Source organism: Ahaetulla prasina, chromosome 3, assembly GCF_028640845.1.
Source record: "Ahaetulla prasina isolate Xishuangbanna chromosome 3, ASM2864084v1, whole genome shotgun sequence".
Classification (NCBI taxonomy): domain Eukaryota; kingdom Metazoa; phylum Chordata; class Lepidosauria; order Squamata; family Colubridae; genus Ahaetulla; species Ahaetulla prasina.
This window is the reverse complement of record NC_080541.1, coordinates 185,410,172-185,429,534: the sequence shown is the minus strand read 5'-3', so window position 1 is coordinate 185,429,534 and position 19,363 is coordinate 185,410,172. Positions and strand designations below refer to the sequence as shown.

Below are 19,363 nucleotides of genomic sequence, written 5' to 3'. Positions count from 1 at the left end.
TGAAAGTCCCTCAAGACCTGGCTATATTATCACGCCTGAGGGTCCCAGGGGACTGAAGAGATTTTGTGATATGGCCTCCTTACTGTAATTAATATCTTCTCTCCCTTTTAATGGTTTTTTAAAAAAAACTGTGACTTTTTGTAATTAATTAATACACACCGAGAGCCACTTTCACGTGAGATGGTTCTGGGATTCGAACCTGGGCTTGCTTGAATATTAGGCAGATGTATTAACCACTAAGCCACAGGTTCTCCTTGCTTTGTCAGCTATACCAGGCAAAAGATTAAGTGGGTTTTTTTCCTATCTAAGCAACCTGGTCTACCCAAATATGGGAGGGAGCATACTGCTTCCCTTTCGCCTTTCAGCCCCAATCGACAAGCCCTCACAGGCAGTTGCTTACACGACAAATTATTTTGTGTTACATTTATATTATATCGAATCCCAGAAGGATATGGCTAGCTGATGAGAACTAAATAGTGTTGTGACTCCAGCCCCCGAACCTGGCCCCATGCCCGAAAGTGATTCAGAAAGTGAGGGGGAAGGGCCGGTATGGCTTACCTCTGGAGCACCGATTCCTTTGGCTCGACTCCAGGAGCCAGAACCAGACCAGTCGGAGGATGTAATAAGGCTGTAATAATCCCCTGATTCCTCCCTTCCCCAGGCTACGCCTTCAGACCCAGCTGATGATAATAATCAAGCTTGGCTTGACCTGCGCTTCAGAAGATTAGAGAGGCAGCGTCATCAAAAGGAAGGGTGGGGCAGGAGCCCCACCCCACAGGATATATAAGGAGCTTTGGGACTGCTCTCACTCCAAGCAGAAGTTTAGCTGAGCTGTTTCAAAAAGAGCTGAAAGTCTTGCTACGTGAGTCATTTGTTTGAACTTTGGCAGGAAGCTGTGATTTCTCTGCCAGGACTGATAAGAGCTGTGAATCCGCTGGCTGAAGGCCAGCTTGTGGGTCTGAAGTGGGGAAGGAGACAGAACAAGTAGCTTGAAATAGATTTATACTAGTCTCCCTTTATAGAATATAATAGAATAGAATTTTGATTGGCCAAGTGTGATTGGACACACAAGGAATTTGTCTTGGTGCATATGCTCTCAGTGTACATAAAAGAAAAGATACATTCATCAAGGTACAACACTTAAAACACTTAATGAGAGTCATATAACACTTAATGATACAACACTTAATGATAGTCATAGGCTACAAATAAGCAATCAGGAAACAATATCAACATAACTCGTAAGGATATAAGCAACAAAGTTACAGTCATACATACATACATACATATATATGTATGTATGTATGTATATGTGTGTGTATATATATATATATATATACACACATACATACACACATATATACATATATATGTATATATATGAACGTATCTTTTCTTTTATGTACACTGAGAGCATATGCACCAAGACAAATTCCTTGTGTGTCCAATCACACTTGGCCAGTGAAAAATTCTATTCTATTCTGTTCTGTTCTATTCTATTCTATTTCTTTTGTGTGCACTGAGAGCATGTGCACCAGGACAGGCTCCTTGTGTGTCCAATCACACTTGGCCAATAAAAAATTCTATTCTATTCTATTCTATTCTATTCTATTCTATTCTATTCTATTCTATTCTATTCTATTCTATTCTATTCCTTTTATGTACACTGAGAGCACATGCACCAAGACAAGTTCCTTGTGTGTCCAATCACACTTGGCCAATAAAAATTCTATTCTATTCTATTCTATATGTATATATACACATATATGTATGTAAGTAAACAAACAAACAAACAAACAAGTAAATAATTAATTAAATAATTAAATAAATAACACAATTGTTAGATCAGAGCCAAGCAAAAGGATGGGTTGGTTAAAAATCAATGAACCAGCCCCCCCCTCCCCCCCCCGTAGATCTTGTATTATTTTCAGGTGGGGGTAGATTTTACATTTCCTCTCTGTAATTTGTAAAGCAGCAGTGAATTAGCAGAAAGTGTTGAAAGCTAAAGGCACCATGAGCCAATTCAAGAAACAGAAGCTATATTCTTTCTGGGGTGACAGCTGGACAGGGCTCCTGGACTTCTCCGATGCAAAAGGCCTCACTGAGTCATTCTGAGAGCACCATGCATGGCCTTCAAGCACAAGATGCTCCTTGTGTCAAGATACTGAGGAGCCAGGAAATGCACAGTAGATACCTGACTGTACAAGCCTAGTTTCTTTAGCTACAGGTAACCTATCAAAAATGTGCTACTTATACTCAAATCTCTATTATGAATACTAAAATCAAAGAGAAAACAAGTAGAATGGAATGTGTGAGGACACATAACTATTGTGGTTTCCACTTAAGTGTACATCCTTAGGTAAATTCAGAAAATATCTAATTGCTTTATTTTGGTTTGATCAATAAAATTGGATGCTCGGTCCTGTAAAAGCACTCTAATGCTAGCAGCACAACTGAACTACTCTCCTTCTAGGGGAATCATTTACAAGCAGAATTTCATTACAAACCCAGCGACAAACACATAAGAGAATGCTATACTAGACAGATAAAACATCAAAAGAATTTTTTTAGCTACAAGCCAGAACTGTTGATGATCAATAATGGTTGCATGAAATAAGCATGAAAGCATTCTGTGAAGATTTTTTCCCCTAAAGAACAGAACGGAACAATAATTTGGCTTTCTGTAAGGATTATTTCACTGGAGAATAGATAGAAACAATTTCTGGCCAATGAGTACTTTTCATGATTATGAAGCATCCATCTTTAACAATTTTAAACTTTATTTTAAAGACTTCTAGAACAGCAGCCCCCAACCATTTGGGCACCAGGGACTGGTTTCATGGAGAGAGATTTTTCCGCAGACCAGAGGGGGGCGTGGTTTTGTATGCTGCCTGCATCCCACAGATGGGGCTTCACTTGTTTGCATGGCCCAGTTTCTGGCATGCCACGGCCCCGTGCCCGGCTACGGATTGGAGGTTGGTGACCCCTGTTCAGGAACACTTTTCAGTTGATGATATCAAAGCATTCCAAATCAAGGTTTGATTGCATTTTATAATATTGTCCTTAACCTCTTAGCCACAACTATCCTGTTTACCGTATTTCTGGGAGTATAAGATGCACCTTTTCCCCCCAAAAAAGAGGGTGAAAATCTAGGTGCGTCTTATACTCCAAATGTAGCCCCACCCAGCTTCTCAAACGGAGGTTTCAGAGGCTGAAAGAAGCTTCAGAAAAAAAGCCCCCAAACAGAGCTTCAGAAAAGAAGCACCCAAACAGAGTTTCAGAGGCTTTTTTTTTCTGAAGTTCTGTTTTGGAGGCTTTCAGAGGCAGGAAAAAGTTTTTTCTGCCTCTGAAAGTTTCAGAGGCAGAAAGTTTCAGAGGCAGAAAAAAAAAGCAAAAAAAAAAAAGCACAGCACCGAGCTCACAACCAAGGAACCTGTTGCTAAAATTCACCTCTGGGAGCAGCTAGTTGGGGTTATTCCGGGAGGCCAATCCAATCAGCTTTTTTATTTTCCTCCCCAAAAACTAAAGTGCGTCTTATAGTCCGGTGCGTCTTATACTCCGAAAAATACGGTAATTCATAACTGTGAGGCTATGAACTAAGAGGAGGTATGTACTGCTGCATATTACTACATATATCACATATACCCTATGTATACTGTATTATAATTAAAATTGAATCAAGTTTATCTTCCTTAGGCTACTTGTTAGGAGTACTGTCTCCCACACCCGACCCCACACCCTTTTTAAAAAATAAACTGTTTCTTAAAATACAAATTGTTTTTTGACCCATTCATGACCCAGGTATGCAAACATCAGCATTCTGAAAACAGTCTGTACTGTGGTTTCTTTTCTGCCTTTTTGTGACTTTGGAAAGGCTGCATTATAGCATGCTAATAGCAATTTTTCATGAAAGTTTGTTACTAATAATGGTTGCCAAGATCCAACTACATCTACAACTATATCTGCAGAACAAGAAGAGCAAGTTCTGTCTTTGTATGTAAATGCTTTCTGAGAGGAAAAACTTTCAGCTTAAGTTTAAGAATGGCTTTTGCTGGCTGAGTTCAATAGAGCCCAAGAGAATATGGGATTGACATGACCTTAACTGCAGTGGCATGGGTGAACCATTCTAATCATCATTATTTTAGGGATAAAATTATAGAGTGGGGACTGCCCTAATCGGATAATTACAGGTGGGAATTTTGCTGATGATAAAGAATTTTGTTCCCAGCACATTATTACAATTTTTCTTGGCCCTCCAACAGTCTCCCTTTTCAAACCAGACCAACACCCTGTGTTCGACTAACAATCTCAATTATTTCTAAAGGTCTCTTTGATTCAGATTTATGTGGTCAACAGACAGCTTCTCTCAAACCAGCCCGCCAAAAAGAGTGAGAGTTCACTCAAACTAATAGATTGGAGGATTTTTGTCTGAAAAAATAATTTAAAAAAAATAGCCCAAGGAAATTTGTATGCCACATTTATAGATAGTAAATGTAAGAAATGTAATTTTTATTACCAGTATTTGGGGGGAAATAGATTTTGTAGCAAAAAGTTTTAACTCAAAGGCTCAACCACTGATAAAAATGTCATACTCTGATATTTGGAATAGCAATATGACCTTCCTTTGAGTTGGCTTCAACTACATCCATACTGCTATAATGTAAGTTGGGCTACATTATATAAAAGTTGTTTTATTCCTAAATTATACTAGCAACCAAGTAAAGAGAATTGGTTCCTATATTAAGTTGCAGAGATACTATGATTTTAGAACTCAACTCAGTCTGAGCACTGCCCTTCAGCTGAGCTCAACTGGCAGCTACATGTACACTAGCAGGCAGTTTTCTTAGTAAAAGTGGAGGAAAAGATTACCACTGTTTGCTTCTAGTTTGATTTTTCATTTCCCAATATATCCTACAGTTATCCTGGCAGTTGTGTAACATTATCTAACATTAATGTTAGTCTCCCATCTGAGAAAAAAACAAGTTTGTCCTTACTTCGAGCCAAAACAAAGTTCCAGGCCCAAACAAGCTCACCTCAACACTTCTACCTGCTAAAAAACTCACCTTTCCACTTTTGTTACATGTTATGAGTCAAAATTCACTTTTAATAATTAAACATATTAATACAACATATTCAAAGCAAGCCTTATTTAAAAGTTGCCAAACTAAAGACATAGGTTTGCCATAAGTTTGAGTATACTTAGCCAATCAATAATTAAATGAAATTGACATAAAAGGACACCATGAATTGGATCAGTATTGGAGCACCTGCATTTTATATTTTCTACCTATTATGAAATTAGATAAATGAACATTTCTAAAAAGGAAATGAATGAATTTCAAATCAGGGAAATCCATTCAGTCCCCACCCCCAAATTATTTCATCAATTGAGAGAGGATTTGAAAAAAGGGTACATCAGTTCTGTTGACAGCAAGAACATAAATGTTACAAAGTCATATTAACAGTACATAATATAGAATTTGTTAAGGTTGACAGCAACAGGTTCTTTTGAAATGGTTAAGAAGTTCAAGGAGGACTGTTTATAATATGAGCCCTATGTTCATTGGAATTATTTATAACATAGAACTGCATTCAAATGTTCTATAGCAAGGGTGTCAAACTCAAGGCCCAGAGGTCGGATCCAGCCCAGGGGGTACTTAGATGTGGTTCATAGGGCTGCCCCGAAAACAGCAAAGAGCCAGCCTGCGGTACCTCTGCCAGGGAAAACAGAGCTGGGTGGGCCATGGGTGGCCCTCCCAAGCTTCATTTTCCCTGGCAGAGGGTTGTAGGAAGCTCTCATAGCCAAAATGGAGCCCGTTTTCTCTGACAGAGTACTCGGGCCACCATAGGCACCTGACACAAGTGACATCAAGCTGGCCCACTCTGACCCCCCAAAGTCAAACACAACCCTGATGCGGCCCTTAATGAAATCGAGTTTGACACCCCTGTTCTATAGCATGGTACCAAGAATTAAACATCGGCATAATTCATAAATAAAATTACAATCTGCAAAAATTTGACAATACAAATTGTAATGTTTTTCAAATATGTTTGGGAGATTGTAAATATGTGTGTTTACATTATCATCTTTATTGGCTGTACCAAATTCGCATAAGTTTTTGGTCACAAGCTTTTGAAGAAATTGAAAAACTACCTTTTATAATCAATCCTGCTTTTGAATTATTGACCTTATTTCATAAGTCATATGATATTCTATTTCTTTCTGTAAACATTAAGAAATAAATACTAATAAATAAAAATATTAATAAATTAATAAAAATTATTGATTCAGTTGCCTGCCCAGTTTGTTACCACCACTGAAATGTAAAAAATGAAACAAATCTTTCAGTTGATCAGAGATATCAAGTGGGAAATTGCTTTACTTGAAAATTTTCAGACAACGACCAAGGGCCTTAAAAGAAAACTACAATAAGGGACTTTTTTCCAAATTTTATTATAGTATTTATTACCTATATCGAAACTGTTTTCCCTAAAAAATTACCTTGTCTGTAGAATATTTGTTCTAGATAGAAATATTGAATATCGTGTTTAGATGTTTGGGACACTTCTGTTCACTCACTTGCTTTCATTTTTTTTAAAAAAGCTCTTTTGCCACAATTTATTTTTCATTTTGTAACTTTGTTTTATTTTATTGGGATATTTTGTTTCTCAATTTAAAAAAGAAAAGGAAAAAGACGATGTGATTGGAAGGAAAAAACATACACGTTACTGCCGCTGCTGTTGTGAAGTTGCCCTCGGATTCTGTGTTGGATGAAGAATTTCCATTCATCGGGGATCTATGAGATGCTGAACGTTCTTCCAGTGAGATTTCTTCTTTCACAACTGTGGTCTGATTTTGAGAACTAGGAGTAGAGGTTATGGAGTCTGAAGTTGCTGATGCTACCTCTGAAGTTGGCCTGGAGGAAGGGCATGAGTTTGTATCTTGGCCTGCAAGGGAAAAGAGAGTTTCAGCATGAATATAGCTTACTAATATTATGGACAGCATGTGTCAGAAAATCCAAGCTGATAAAGTGGAAATATCATTACAGAAGTGTTTGTCTCTTTTAAATACACATGCATGCACAGAGAAATAGAAATAGAAAAGCGGACTTCATTGTCTGCCATCCTATTATATATTATCATGTATCAGCAGTGGTTGAATAAAGAGTAAATGGGTTTTTGATCCTCTGTTATTTGGCACAATTAATCTGCCATTTTGTTCATGAGCAAAACTGGTCCCCTTCCCCAATGATCTGTAGCATCCTGATTTTATATTGGCTGCCCTCTTCTCACATACTATTTCTTCCATAATGAAAATGAGAAACTGCATAGCACAGAAAACAGTCCTGCAAATTTTGAAACTGTAGGACAAATGCTTTACTGCATCTGTATTTAGTATTCAAGAATCCCTATTTTTGGTTTTTTTTTTCTGGGCCTCTATTAGCCCAGCCTTACAAATTCTATAGATAGAAGGATTTGTTAGACTGGTATGTAAGCCTCACAAATAGAGGCTAAAACATATGAAGAACAGTAGCAAGAATTGGATATGTCTAGTTTAATGAAAAGAAGGACTGGGGTGATAGGATAGCAATGTTCTAATATTTAAGGGGCTACCACAAAGAAGATGGGATCTACCTATTCTCCAAAGCACCTGAACAAGAACAAGAAGCAATGAATGGAAACTAATAGAGAGAACCAACCTAAAACTAAGGAGAAAATTTCTGACAGAACAATTAATCAGAGAAATCACTTGCCTCCAGAAGTTGTGGATACTCCAACACTGGAGATTTTTAAGAAGAGATTGAACAACCATTTTTCTGAAATATAGCAATAGCGTTTAGACATATATACTGCTTCACAGTGCTTTACAGCCCCCTCTAAGCAATTTACAGAGTCAGTGTACTGCCCCCCAACAATCTGGATCCTTATTTTAATGACCTCAGAAGGATAGAAAGCTGAATCAACCTTGAGCCTGGTGAGATTCAAACTGCCAAATTGTAGTCAGCCGGCAGTCAGCAGAAGTACCTGCAGTGCTGCATTCTAACCACTGCTCCACTGTACATAAATAGAGAGTTGAACTAGAAGACCTCCAAGGCCCCTTCCAAGTCTGTTAGTCTGTTACATAAGATCCATATGGGCATACTGTATATACACATGTGACAGAATATCAATTTAGCTTAGAAAAGCAGACTTATGTATGAGCCTGAGCCACTGTACTCCATCCTCCCCTCTCATAATGTTTCCCCTTTTAGGGCACTGCTGAATCAGGTTAGAATATCACGTGCTTCAGACATCATGGGAAATTATGGCACAGTGTCAAAAAGAGAAAAGGAAAGGATTTGCATATGGCTGGACTGTGCATGAATATAGTATATACCAAGAAACATACTGTAGAAGTGGATTAAGGCTACTATTTTATATATGTCCCAACATTTCTATAATTAACTTTAATCTTGTTGTTTAGATTTTAGTTATAGCTATAAAGCTATAAGAGTCATTTTTCTGTTAAACTTACTTAATTGGTCATATTTTTTTGGTCCATTGTTTTTAGTACAAAGAAGACTCAAAACTGTGAAATAAAGGGTCTTCTTTCAAATATTGAATTACCCCAGCCATTCATAGCTATTGCTCCCTTTTCCTTTCTGGCACAATACACACCAAGTAAAAAGGCACTGAGGTCATTTGTGAAGCAACAACAGTGAACTGTGTATAATTGGGAGATATTGATGCAATTGCTGAATTTTATTGATAGAAATGGAACCTATTGAAAGAGTGGAATATCAAAACATGAGAAGAAAACTGGAGATTCATTGGAAATCAGTGGCCAAACACCCATGGAGACCCTGAGATGGCAGGCTGACAAATCTCTCTCTTCACCCCTACAACATCTTCAGTTTCACCCACAGCACTATTCCTTCCTGTTCTCTGGGCTCCTTCCTGCTCCTGCTGGGCACTCAGAATAGCAACAATTTGCACATAAGACGAGCAGCTGGATGCACCAGCTTTGGAGGGGTGGAGTCACATTTTATATAAAGTAAATTACACCTTAGGTGAAGAGAGTAAGACCAAATACCCATAATTACACTGCCGGTAACAACAAGCCCTCCTGGCAGCCAGGCAGGGGGCTGAAGGCAGGAAGTAAGAAGCTTTGGACCCATCATTATTCTGAATAGAACAAGTGGTCCTACATGCAGACAGTCAGGGAGGAAAGAAGGCAGACCGCACACACATCATTTTAGTCATTGTAACACAGTGGCCAGTATAAAGACTGAGGGATAGAGTCTAGGGGTACTATAGTTAACAACCTACTTTCTATGTGATTCAGAAACATCTGAATAAACAAATGATTTGAGGTGACTCATACAGCAGCATTGTAGAAGCTTTCCCAGAAATGATTGTTTTGTCCAGTATCAGAGTGCTCTAGCAATTGGCAATCTTCATCAAACAGAAGCCATCACTTTGTAATTTAGTGTATGCTCTTCCCTCCCTGAAGGAAGCTGGCTTTTCCTTTGAGATACAAAACAATCCTATTATTATGATCACACCCGAAACTTCAGCCATGCTTTTACAGCTCATGGGAGAGGTCTCTCTTCTGTGTGAGGAATTTAATAAATACAAATAAATTTTCAAAAAATCCCTCCCCTCCCCATCACCTGTTGCCTCTGCTCATCTTCCACATTTCATTGTCATTTACAAATAATCCTGCCCCCTCCCACCCCAATAAAGTGTGGGGACAAACTAAATTGGGAAATTACCTAATTCCAAGAAAGGCCAGATTGGACTCTCCTGAATTCAACTCCATTGTCATTTTTAAGTTGACAGAACTGAAGCCAATTTAATACATTCATTTGTTTATATGATCTTACATATAACTCACTAACACTGAATGGTGCACGATATTAAAAAGTAATAAATGAACCAGCAAAATAATAAGAAACATGTTGGGAGTGCAATTATATTAATTCTATTTTAATTTTAATTAAATTAAAGTAAAATGTAGTTCAACTTAATATTTGTGCAGCCCACAGCCATTATTTTTTAGGGTATGGTTTTAACTTGCTATTCAAAGACCAAGTATGTTCCTTAATCCTACAACATTTGTTGATCCTGTGCTGTATGAACCCAGTGCTTAGCTAAGAGATTTTGGAGGTGATATTTGTGCTATTTATTGTACCCTGTAAATCTGAATTATTAGTTGATTTTATAAAACAATAATTTAATAGACTCCATTTTAAAACCATATGTTTAAATATAGTATCTTTAAAACTTGCATGGCTAATAGACTTTTAGTAGCACAGATTAGTACTAAAGGTTTCTACTTCTGTAGCTATTTTATTTTATTTATTTATTTTGTCACAACAATATATATAAGCATCACATAAAAATATTATATAGTATATAAACATATATATGAGGTAATATAAGGAAGTATAAGCATATATATATATATATAAGAAGAAGAAAAAAACAAGCAAACAATAGGACAGGAACGGTAGGCACGTTTGTGCTCTTATGCATGCCCCTTATAGTCCTCTTAGGAATGGGGTGAGGTCAATAGTAGAAAGTTTTTGGTTAAAGCTTTTGGGATTATGGGAAGGGACCACAGAGTCAGGTAACTTTTTAGAAAGTTGTTTCCTGTAACTTCAACAACTAGACCAGACTAGAAAACCAATGCCATGCAGGTAAGTACTATTTTTATTGTAAAAGCTATAATCACAAAATCTTGCATGTCTGAATGTGCTTCCTCCTTGTTCCCTTTAACAGGCAGTAGGGACTCTCATTTGATGGAACCCAAGGCACCAACCCTCCAGTGATGTGTAAAGGTGTGCTCCATTTAAACAGCAAAGGAGGGAAAATGAGTTAGTAAAACATTTCCTACCAATTTTAATTTAACACCCAGTTACAAAGCATTAGGTATTTTGCTCATATTCAAAATTCTTTTTATTGCTGTTATACTTTTTTCAGTCTAGAATCAGAGTACAATAACCACTTGCATCAGGTTTCTCTTGAATCTAGGATAAAAAAAGAAGTAATGTCTTCTAATCCCAATATTTCATTTTATAATGATGATGATGATGCTCCGAACTTTGCAGATGTTGCCATCTTCCCTGCAAGATCTTATTAAGTGAATCAGTAACACCTTGACTCTACTCAAGATGTCACAACCAAATCATGCTTTTGCTCACTTGCCTTTCCCATTTCCATGCAGTTCGTGGTTTTCCAACAATTACATATTACCATAAAGCTTGAATCAGGCAGATATTTATTGCTAAGAGGCAAGAAACCTCTCAGGTTTGTTTTTGTGCGTGTGTTCGTGCGTGGTTATTTTACTCCTACTCTCATTCAACATTTGGGGAGGAGAACACTTTTGTTTTTCTTTAAGGTAAGAGGAAGGATATGTTGGAGGTTTGGGTATTTTTATTTCAATTATGTTAATTTGGATGTGAGCTCAGTTTAAGTGAGCTGCTGTTTACCTTGCCTTCATTGTATTGTATGTTGACCTCTGCATTTGTATTGCAGTTTACAAGCAGCTATGGAGCTGTTTTGAGCCAAAAAAGCAGACCCAGAAATATCCTGCAATATATATTACCTGCTAAATACAACTTGTCTCTGTAATTAGAAACTATACTTTTTAGTACTTTTCTAATTTTGAGTTGGAAACAAACTGGTTAGCAGTAACTGCCTAAATACAGTGAGAATCATGGATTATCATCCAAGATGGAGAACCTGTTGTCAGAAGTTGGCAAACACAGCTTCAAATCACCTTCATTATTAACCATACTCCAAGCCAGGGAGAGGCTTGGAACTGCTATTTGGCAAAACTTGCAGAGCCACAGATTTCCCATCCCTATTTCATGTTATTTAATAAGATGTATTCTGATTTACAGAATGCTACCTATTATCAAATGAGTGAATATTCAGACATCTTCTGAGAATTTATGTGGTTATAGTAACAGCCATATGTTCCATATGCCTTCTGCCTCTAACTCAAAAGAGTGGATTATTTACTTGACTCCCTGACCTACAGATTCTCTTATCTGATCTATTATGCACAGGTAACTATATAAATTGCTTTGATTTTATCAGGAGCAGCACAGAGGCATAACTTATTTCAACTAAGCAGGCAGGCTCATGCAGTCTTTCTACACACACAGACAGATGGAACAAGTCCTTCAAAGAGAACTGAACTGTTATTAAAGAATATCACAGATCAAACAGATGTATTACCTATACAGCAGTATATCTCTTAAATAACGCTCTCCAGAATAAGAGAAACTCCAAGAAACCTTTGTGGAAGAGAAAAAGACCAGGTCATGCATTAAAATACCTTGCAATTTTCCTGATCTGGTTCAGTTGTGCTTAAAGCAATGCACTCAGTCATATTTCAAGAAGGAGCTCTCTGAAAGACTTCACACACACGCAGCTTGGTGTCTAAAAACAGGAAGACAAATATTGGTTTGGCCTACCATTTCTTCCCTCCTCAATACTGGGATTATTCTAAGGCAAACCTCCCATTCTAACATCTTTATCGGTGAAAGATTGAACAGATCTTTCAACATATTGACTCTTAAGATTACTGTAAGGAATCAGAAAGTTCATACAATTTACAAATTTTTTTTACACTCTACAATAATTTCCTGAAAGATTTGATAGCACATACACAACACATGTACATATATAAAACATACACATGCACATACAGTACACAAATAGGGATAGTATAGTGTGTCCCCAAAATTAAGCTCCATAGTTAATTAATTAATTGTCAGACCCAAGAACCAAAAAAGACATGTCCTCTAAGCAGGGTCCTTGAGAGGCTGCCACAAAGAGGGAATCAACATATTCCTCAAAGTACCTGAAGGCAGAACAAGAAGACACGGATGGAAACTAACAAAGGAAGAAGCAACCTAGAAATAAGGAGAAATTTCTGAACAGTGGACCAACTTGCATCCAGAAGTTATGGATGCTCCAATACTGGAAGTTTTTATTGGACATTGGACAACTATTTGTCTGACGGTTTCTGCTGAGCAGGGGGTTGGACTAGAAGACCTCCAAGGTCCTTTCCAACTCTGTTATTCTCTTATTGTTCCTCATTATAGACAGAAATCTTGCCAAACTAAAGCAACTGTTGGCATCACTATAGATACAGTCTGGAAATCACTAAGGAGGATCTTATAGAATAGAATAGAATAGAATAGAATAGAATAGAATAGAATAGAATAGAATTTTATTGGCCAAGTGTGATTGGACACACAAGGAATTTGTCTTGGTGCATATGCTCTCAGTGTACATAAAAGAAAAGATACGTTCATCAAGGTACAACATTTACAACACAATTGATGGTCAATATATCAATATAAATCATAAGGATTGCCAGCAACAAGTTATAGTCATACAGTCATAAGTGGAAAGAGATTGGTGATGGGAACTATGAAACGATTAATAGTAGTGCAGATTCAGTAAATAGTCTGACAGTGTTGAGGGAATTATTTGTTTAGCAGAGTGATGGCCTTCGGGAAAAAACTGTTCTTGTGTCTAGTTGTTCTGGTGTGCAGTGCTCTATAGCGTCGTTTTGAGGGTAGGAGTTGAAACAGTTTATGTCCAGGATGCGAGGGATCTGCAAATATTTTCACGGCCCTCTTCTTGATTCGTGCAGTATACAGGTCCTCAATGGAAGGCAGGTTGGTAGCAATTATTTTTTCTGCAGTTCTAATTATCCTCTGAAGTCTGTGTTTTTCTTGTTGGGTTGCAGAACCGAACCAGACAGTTATAGAGGTGCAAATGACAGACTCAATAATTCCTCTGTAGAATTGGATCAGCAGCTCCTCCCTCCCTCCCTCCCTCCCTCCCTTCATCTCAGAATAAGCATATTTTAAAAACTAAGCAATGTTTGGGATTTATATTAGTCATTCTAATGTTAAGTTGGGCTGCCCTTGCACAGCATTTGGAAGTGTCAACTGCTGCAGAATATGGCAGCATGGGTGATAATTGTTGCCAGGTATTCAATGTGTATACTATCTCTAGTTTATGAGCTCTCAGTGTGCTTCTGGGAGCAATTCAAAGTATTGGTTTTTCACTTTAAAGTTCCTAGGGACATGCCTAACATCCTCAGGATTTTTTATTCCCAAGTGGACCTGAATGGATTTCCATAACACCAAGAAATGGTAAATTGAAGATGGCTTTGCTCAAAGCAAAGCCAACAACCACAACAGAATGAAGAGCCAGCAAGTGAAGCCACCTCTTCATAATTCCTCCTGGATAATGAGAGGACTTGAAGTCACCTACAAGTGCTCCAGACAATTATTTCTTGAAAGGAAACCATAAGGTAGTGGTTTCTGGTGGGTTTAATGCTCTGGGAGATAAGGGAATAGTCATCTTTACAAATTTTCCTTTGTATTAATTGATTTTACTTTGACTGTAAACCGCCCTGAGTCCTTTGGGAGAAGGGCGGTATAGAAATCGAAATAATAATAATAATAATAATAATCTTCTCAAACCACACTTGGTGTCTTAAAAGGACACTGAGTTTGCCTAATTCATTTTATAATTACTTTTGGAAATTGCTATTTCTGCTTTTCTGTAATAATATAGGAATAATAATAATAATAATAATAATAATAATAATAATAATAATAATAATAATAATAATAATAATAATAATAATAATAATATCAGAGTTGGAAGGGAGTTTGGAGGTCTTCTAGTCCAACCCCCTGCTCAGGCAGGAAACCCTACACCATTTCAGACAAATGGCTATCCAACATTTTCTTAAAAATTTCCAGTGTTGGAATGACTTTGAAAAAGGGATGTTGAGGAAGAGACGCTGCCTAGAGGATGATTAGTAAAAGAGGGGATCGCCATGTGAGGTTCTTTGTTTTTCAAGGACTGGACACACCATAGTGCAGCACATCTATAAACAATGCTTTATTGCAGCACACATGTTCCCCAAGTGTGTTCTATAGGTTATTTCTCTGGGTCAACTCCCTTCTTCTATACTGGGCCATATATCCAGAGATGGGTTTCAGCAGGTTCTGACCAATTCTGGAGAACCAGTAGTAAAAATGCTGACTGGACCCACCCCCATCTATTCTCTGCCTCTCAAGTCCCAGCTGATCGGGAGGAAATGGGGATTTTGCAGTAACCTTCCCCTGGATTGGGGAGAGAATGGAGATTTTATAGTAACCTTCCCCTGCCATGCCCACCAAGCCACACTCACCAAGCAATGCCATGCCCACCAAGCCACACCCACAGAACTGGTAGTAAAAATTTTTGAAACCCACCACTGCACATATCCCTCTGCCACATACACATGTCTTTATACTCGGTCTTTTAACGTTCAGTTCAAACATGAATCTCAAAGTCTATAAAGTCACCTAAAACTTGCCTTTTTTCAAAAGTTCTTATACCAATTGGGATAAGATGCTGTTTTACTATGGTTGTTCCTCTTCTACTTGCTACCAAGCTCCCAGCAAAGCTATAAACTCCAGACAGAACTCCCACCATGATATGCTGATAACCAAATTTTGTAGTCCTAACAGTTGAATGATAATACTTATAATAGTTGAAAAATACCAGATATTGCCTCCACTTCCCTGTCTGTATTCTCGTTGCTTGTTACTTTTCCTCCTATACCCCTTTCCCCACTCTGTCATAGCTTTTGATTTTGTAAGCCAAGAGCATAGATGGGCAGCCCGAGGCTGGACATCTGCACATCCATGAAAACACCAAATTGTGCCTAAATGATCACAGGCAGCTACAACACTGGCCTGAATGCTTGTAAGTAAAGTGAATGCATAAAAGAAGGAGGGAACTGAAGGTGGGATGTGTTTCTACCTGGTTGTAGTTGCTTTTCCAAAGCCAAAAAGCAACCTCCACTTCACTGCCCCTCAAAAGCCCACAGCTGCATAATGGGCAGAGAAAGAAACTCAGAAAGAGGCTCTCTAACTTTTCAGGCTGTAAAAGGGACAACCGGAGATTTGTAAGATTCTGTTAATGTAGCCTTACAATAAAGTAGAATATTCATTACCTAAAAACATCTCCCCCTCCTCTGACTATTTTCTAAGGTCATTCCCAAACCCAGTGGTGGGTTTCAAAATTTTTTACCACCAGTTCTGTAGGTGTGGCTTGGTGTGCGTGGCAGGGGAAGAATACTGCAAAATCCCCATTTCCCCCGATCAGCTGGGACTTGGGAGGCAGAGAATAGATGGGGGCAGGGCAGTCAGAATTTTTACTACCAGTTCTCCAAACTACTCAAAATTTCTGCTACCGGTTCTCCAGAACTGGTCAGAACCTGCTGAAACCCACCTCTGATTCCCACGTACAATTACATTTTCAGCTATTAGGAACCTTTGGTTTGACAAGTCTGAAAACACTTGGTGAGTTTATTTCAATCCTTAATTAAAGACGTTTTAAATATAAGTTTAGTTGCTTTTTTTTTCTGGAACAGCAAAAGGGTGATTAAAAATTTTACTTTGCAAAAGTATAAAAGGACCAAGAATCCAATAAATTTGCAATAAGGTCTTGGAATTAATTGCAAAGAATCCTTCCCATAGGAAAATGCTTTCATTTTGAATTCTTTTTAAAAAATATACATGATAGGCTAGAGCTTTAAAGGTTGGATATTAGAGGGATCCAGAAAGAGCTAAAGATTACAATTAAAATAGAAGAACACTTAAACTCAACATAAAATACAGAATGAAGGTAAATATGTTAACATTGGGCATACTGAAGAATATTTTTGAATAATCAACCATCAGCTTATTTTAAAAGTGTTATCCTCTATAGATAGACTATATTTAAAAGACCATATGGAAGAGGAACAAGTTTTATCTGATGAGATTGAGAGTGATCTGAAAGAGGATTTAAAAATGGCAGGCCGTAAGAAAAATGGTAAAATGCTACACTGGACATACAAAAGATACCAGTCTTCTGAATAGTTAAAAGGAATATACAGATAACAAACAAGAAGATTACCTGCATAATTTTCTCATATTGGATTTTCAAAAGAGGTGAGATAAAGTTTTGAAGAATTTGTGAGAAGGGACAAAGAAGAAAAAATGAAAAGAAATTAAATTCCAGAGCATTATTTGAAGAGATTAAAGATAAGGATTGTTAAAAAGTGAAAGGAATATAAAGATGGCTTATTAGACCAAGGTTAAAATAAATTTGTTATCTCTGGTACCCTTAATGGTCTTTTGCTGACATTAGGACTGCAATGATGAAGCTTTAAGGGTTTGGTTTTACATAAGAGATATGGGAATAAGAAATCATTTGTTGCGTTTTAAAAGGTGGTGATAAATAAGATTTTTTTATATTTGTAATGAAGAATATACATTTCTTTATACATTTCTTTTTTATTCTTTACTATATTCTTCTTTTTTCTTTTTTTCTTTTTCCTATCTGCACCTTCTATTTTTATCTTTTCTTTTTTTAGTTTGTATTAGTTTTTATTGTTGCAACTGTATTTGTGTGTGTGTGTGTGTGTGTGTGTGTGTGTGTGTGTTTTCTGAGGTTTTCGCGGGTGTTTGTATGTAGGTCTTTGGTTATTCGGGTTATTTGGTTATTCGGGTTTTTTAAAATCCAAGACAGAGAACAAGAAAATGGCACAGCCCTCCTTCCATATATAAAAGGCACCACAGACAGAATCAGCAAGATCCTCCACAAACACAACATCAAGACAGCATTCTGCACAAACCGAAAAATATCCACCATCCTAAGAAACCCAAAAGACAAAACTGAGTTAGAAAATCAAGGAGTATATGAAACCCCATACACCGCCTGCCCCACCACATACATCGGACAAACCAACAGAAGAATAAGTGCACGCATTGAAGAACACAAGAACTCAGTCAAAAAAGAGGAACCAACTTCTTCCCTGGTCCAACACCTTAAAGCCACAGGACATGATATTGACTTTAAAAAGACCAGAACTATCGCCAAAACTGAACACTTTAACAACAGAATAATCAGAGAAGCCATCGAGATAGAAAAACGCCCACACAGCATGAACAAACGAGATGATACTTCCCGCCTACCAGCCATTTGGAAACCCGCCCTTATTGTCAAATGAGTCCCTAACACGAGGAATGACACCAGACCCACACTCACGAGGTCCACACAGGATGTCACCACCACGCATCCACCCAGAAAGCAGACCCAAACCCACACTGATCATGAAGCACGACCAAGGACCAGAAGCCAGATCGTAGCTGCAACATTAGCCATTTCAAACCCCTCCAATCCATACATGCAGCAGACTGACACATACTATGAAGATGTAGCACGACCACGACCACGAAGCCAAACAACAGCAATGCAGCTCACCAGCTCAAATCCCCCTGCAACTCAGACTAATCTGAGCACAACCAAGCCCCCACCCAACAGGACACACCCCCAGCCAATCAGAGCACTAAAAAACTCCCATCCAATCAGAGTACAGCCAAGCTCCCACCCAATCAGTTCAAACCCCCACTGGCAGTTAAAAAGGAAGAAACAGCTGCAATCACACATTGCTCCCAGAAGCACGAAGCTGAAGCCTGAAGATGACAAATGAGACTTCGTCGAAACATTGCCAAGACACTTCCAATTTTACGCGGGAGAAAACCCGAATAACCAAAGACCTACAGATATATATACATACATACACACACACACACACACACACACACACACACACACACACATATATATATGAATAAGATATTCTTAGCTAACAGAAATTCACAGGAGTCAAGATATAATTATCTTCCATTTTTAAGAGTTCTGGACTGCCACAGCAAAGATGGCTTCTTTAAGAATTATCACATACCCAGCAATCTGCACATAGGGGAACCAACATAAAAGACTAATAATTTAGAATAAACAATATAGTCAACTATGCAAAGGAGGCCAATCAGAAACATATACAACAATCCTGATCAAAACAAGTTGCCACACATAAATAGCCTGTAAACCCAACCTTTGGTTCAAAACATGGACAATATAACTTTGCAAATAGAAAAAAAAAAAAAAACAAGCTCAGCAAACACCAAAATCCCAAAATTCAGGGATGTCTTTGATTTCTGGTAATATCACTCAGATGAATGTAGATGTCAGCGAAAAATTAATTATAATCATTTTGCATTCTGAGAAAAAAACTATATTTGGGAAACATCTCCAGAACTTGTTGATATCACTAATTAAGATGATTAATCAGTGTGAAACTCCAAAATTAGAGAAAGATAATAACACTACACCAATGCTTTTTGAACCATTCCACATCTCAGAGCAATTGATTCAGGCTTGCAGTACAAGTTTCAGGCTAGAAGTTTCAGAAAAACACCTAGAATTAATAGCATCATTCAAAAATCTGAGCCATTTTGAT

The 19,363-nt window shown here is 37.7% G+C and overlaps 1 protein-coding gene across 1 annotated transcript in view; it reads right to left on the bottom strand.

The window, feature by feature from the left end:
* Positions 1–19,363, bottom strand: part of LOC131195148 (myoD family inhibitor-like) — a 63,819-nt gene that overhangs the window by 10,156 nt on the left and 34,300 nt on the right. Inside the window, exon 3 of the mRNA XM_058176821.1 lies at positions 6,724–6,948. Coding sequence (XP_058032804.1) covers positions 6,724–6,948 — 225 coding nt within the window. The remainder of the gene's footprint in view (positions 1–6,723; positions 6,949–19,363) is intronic.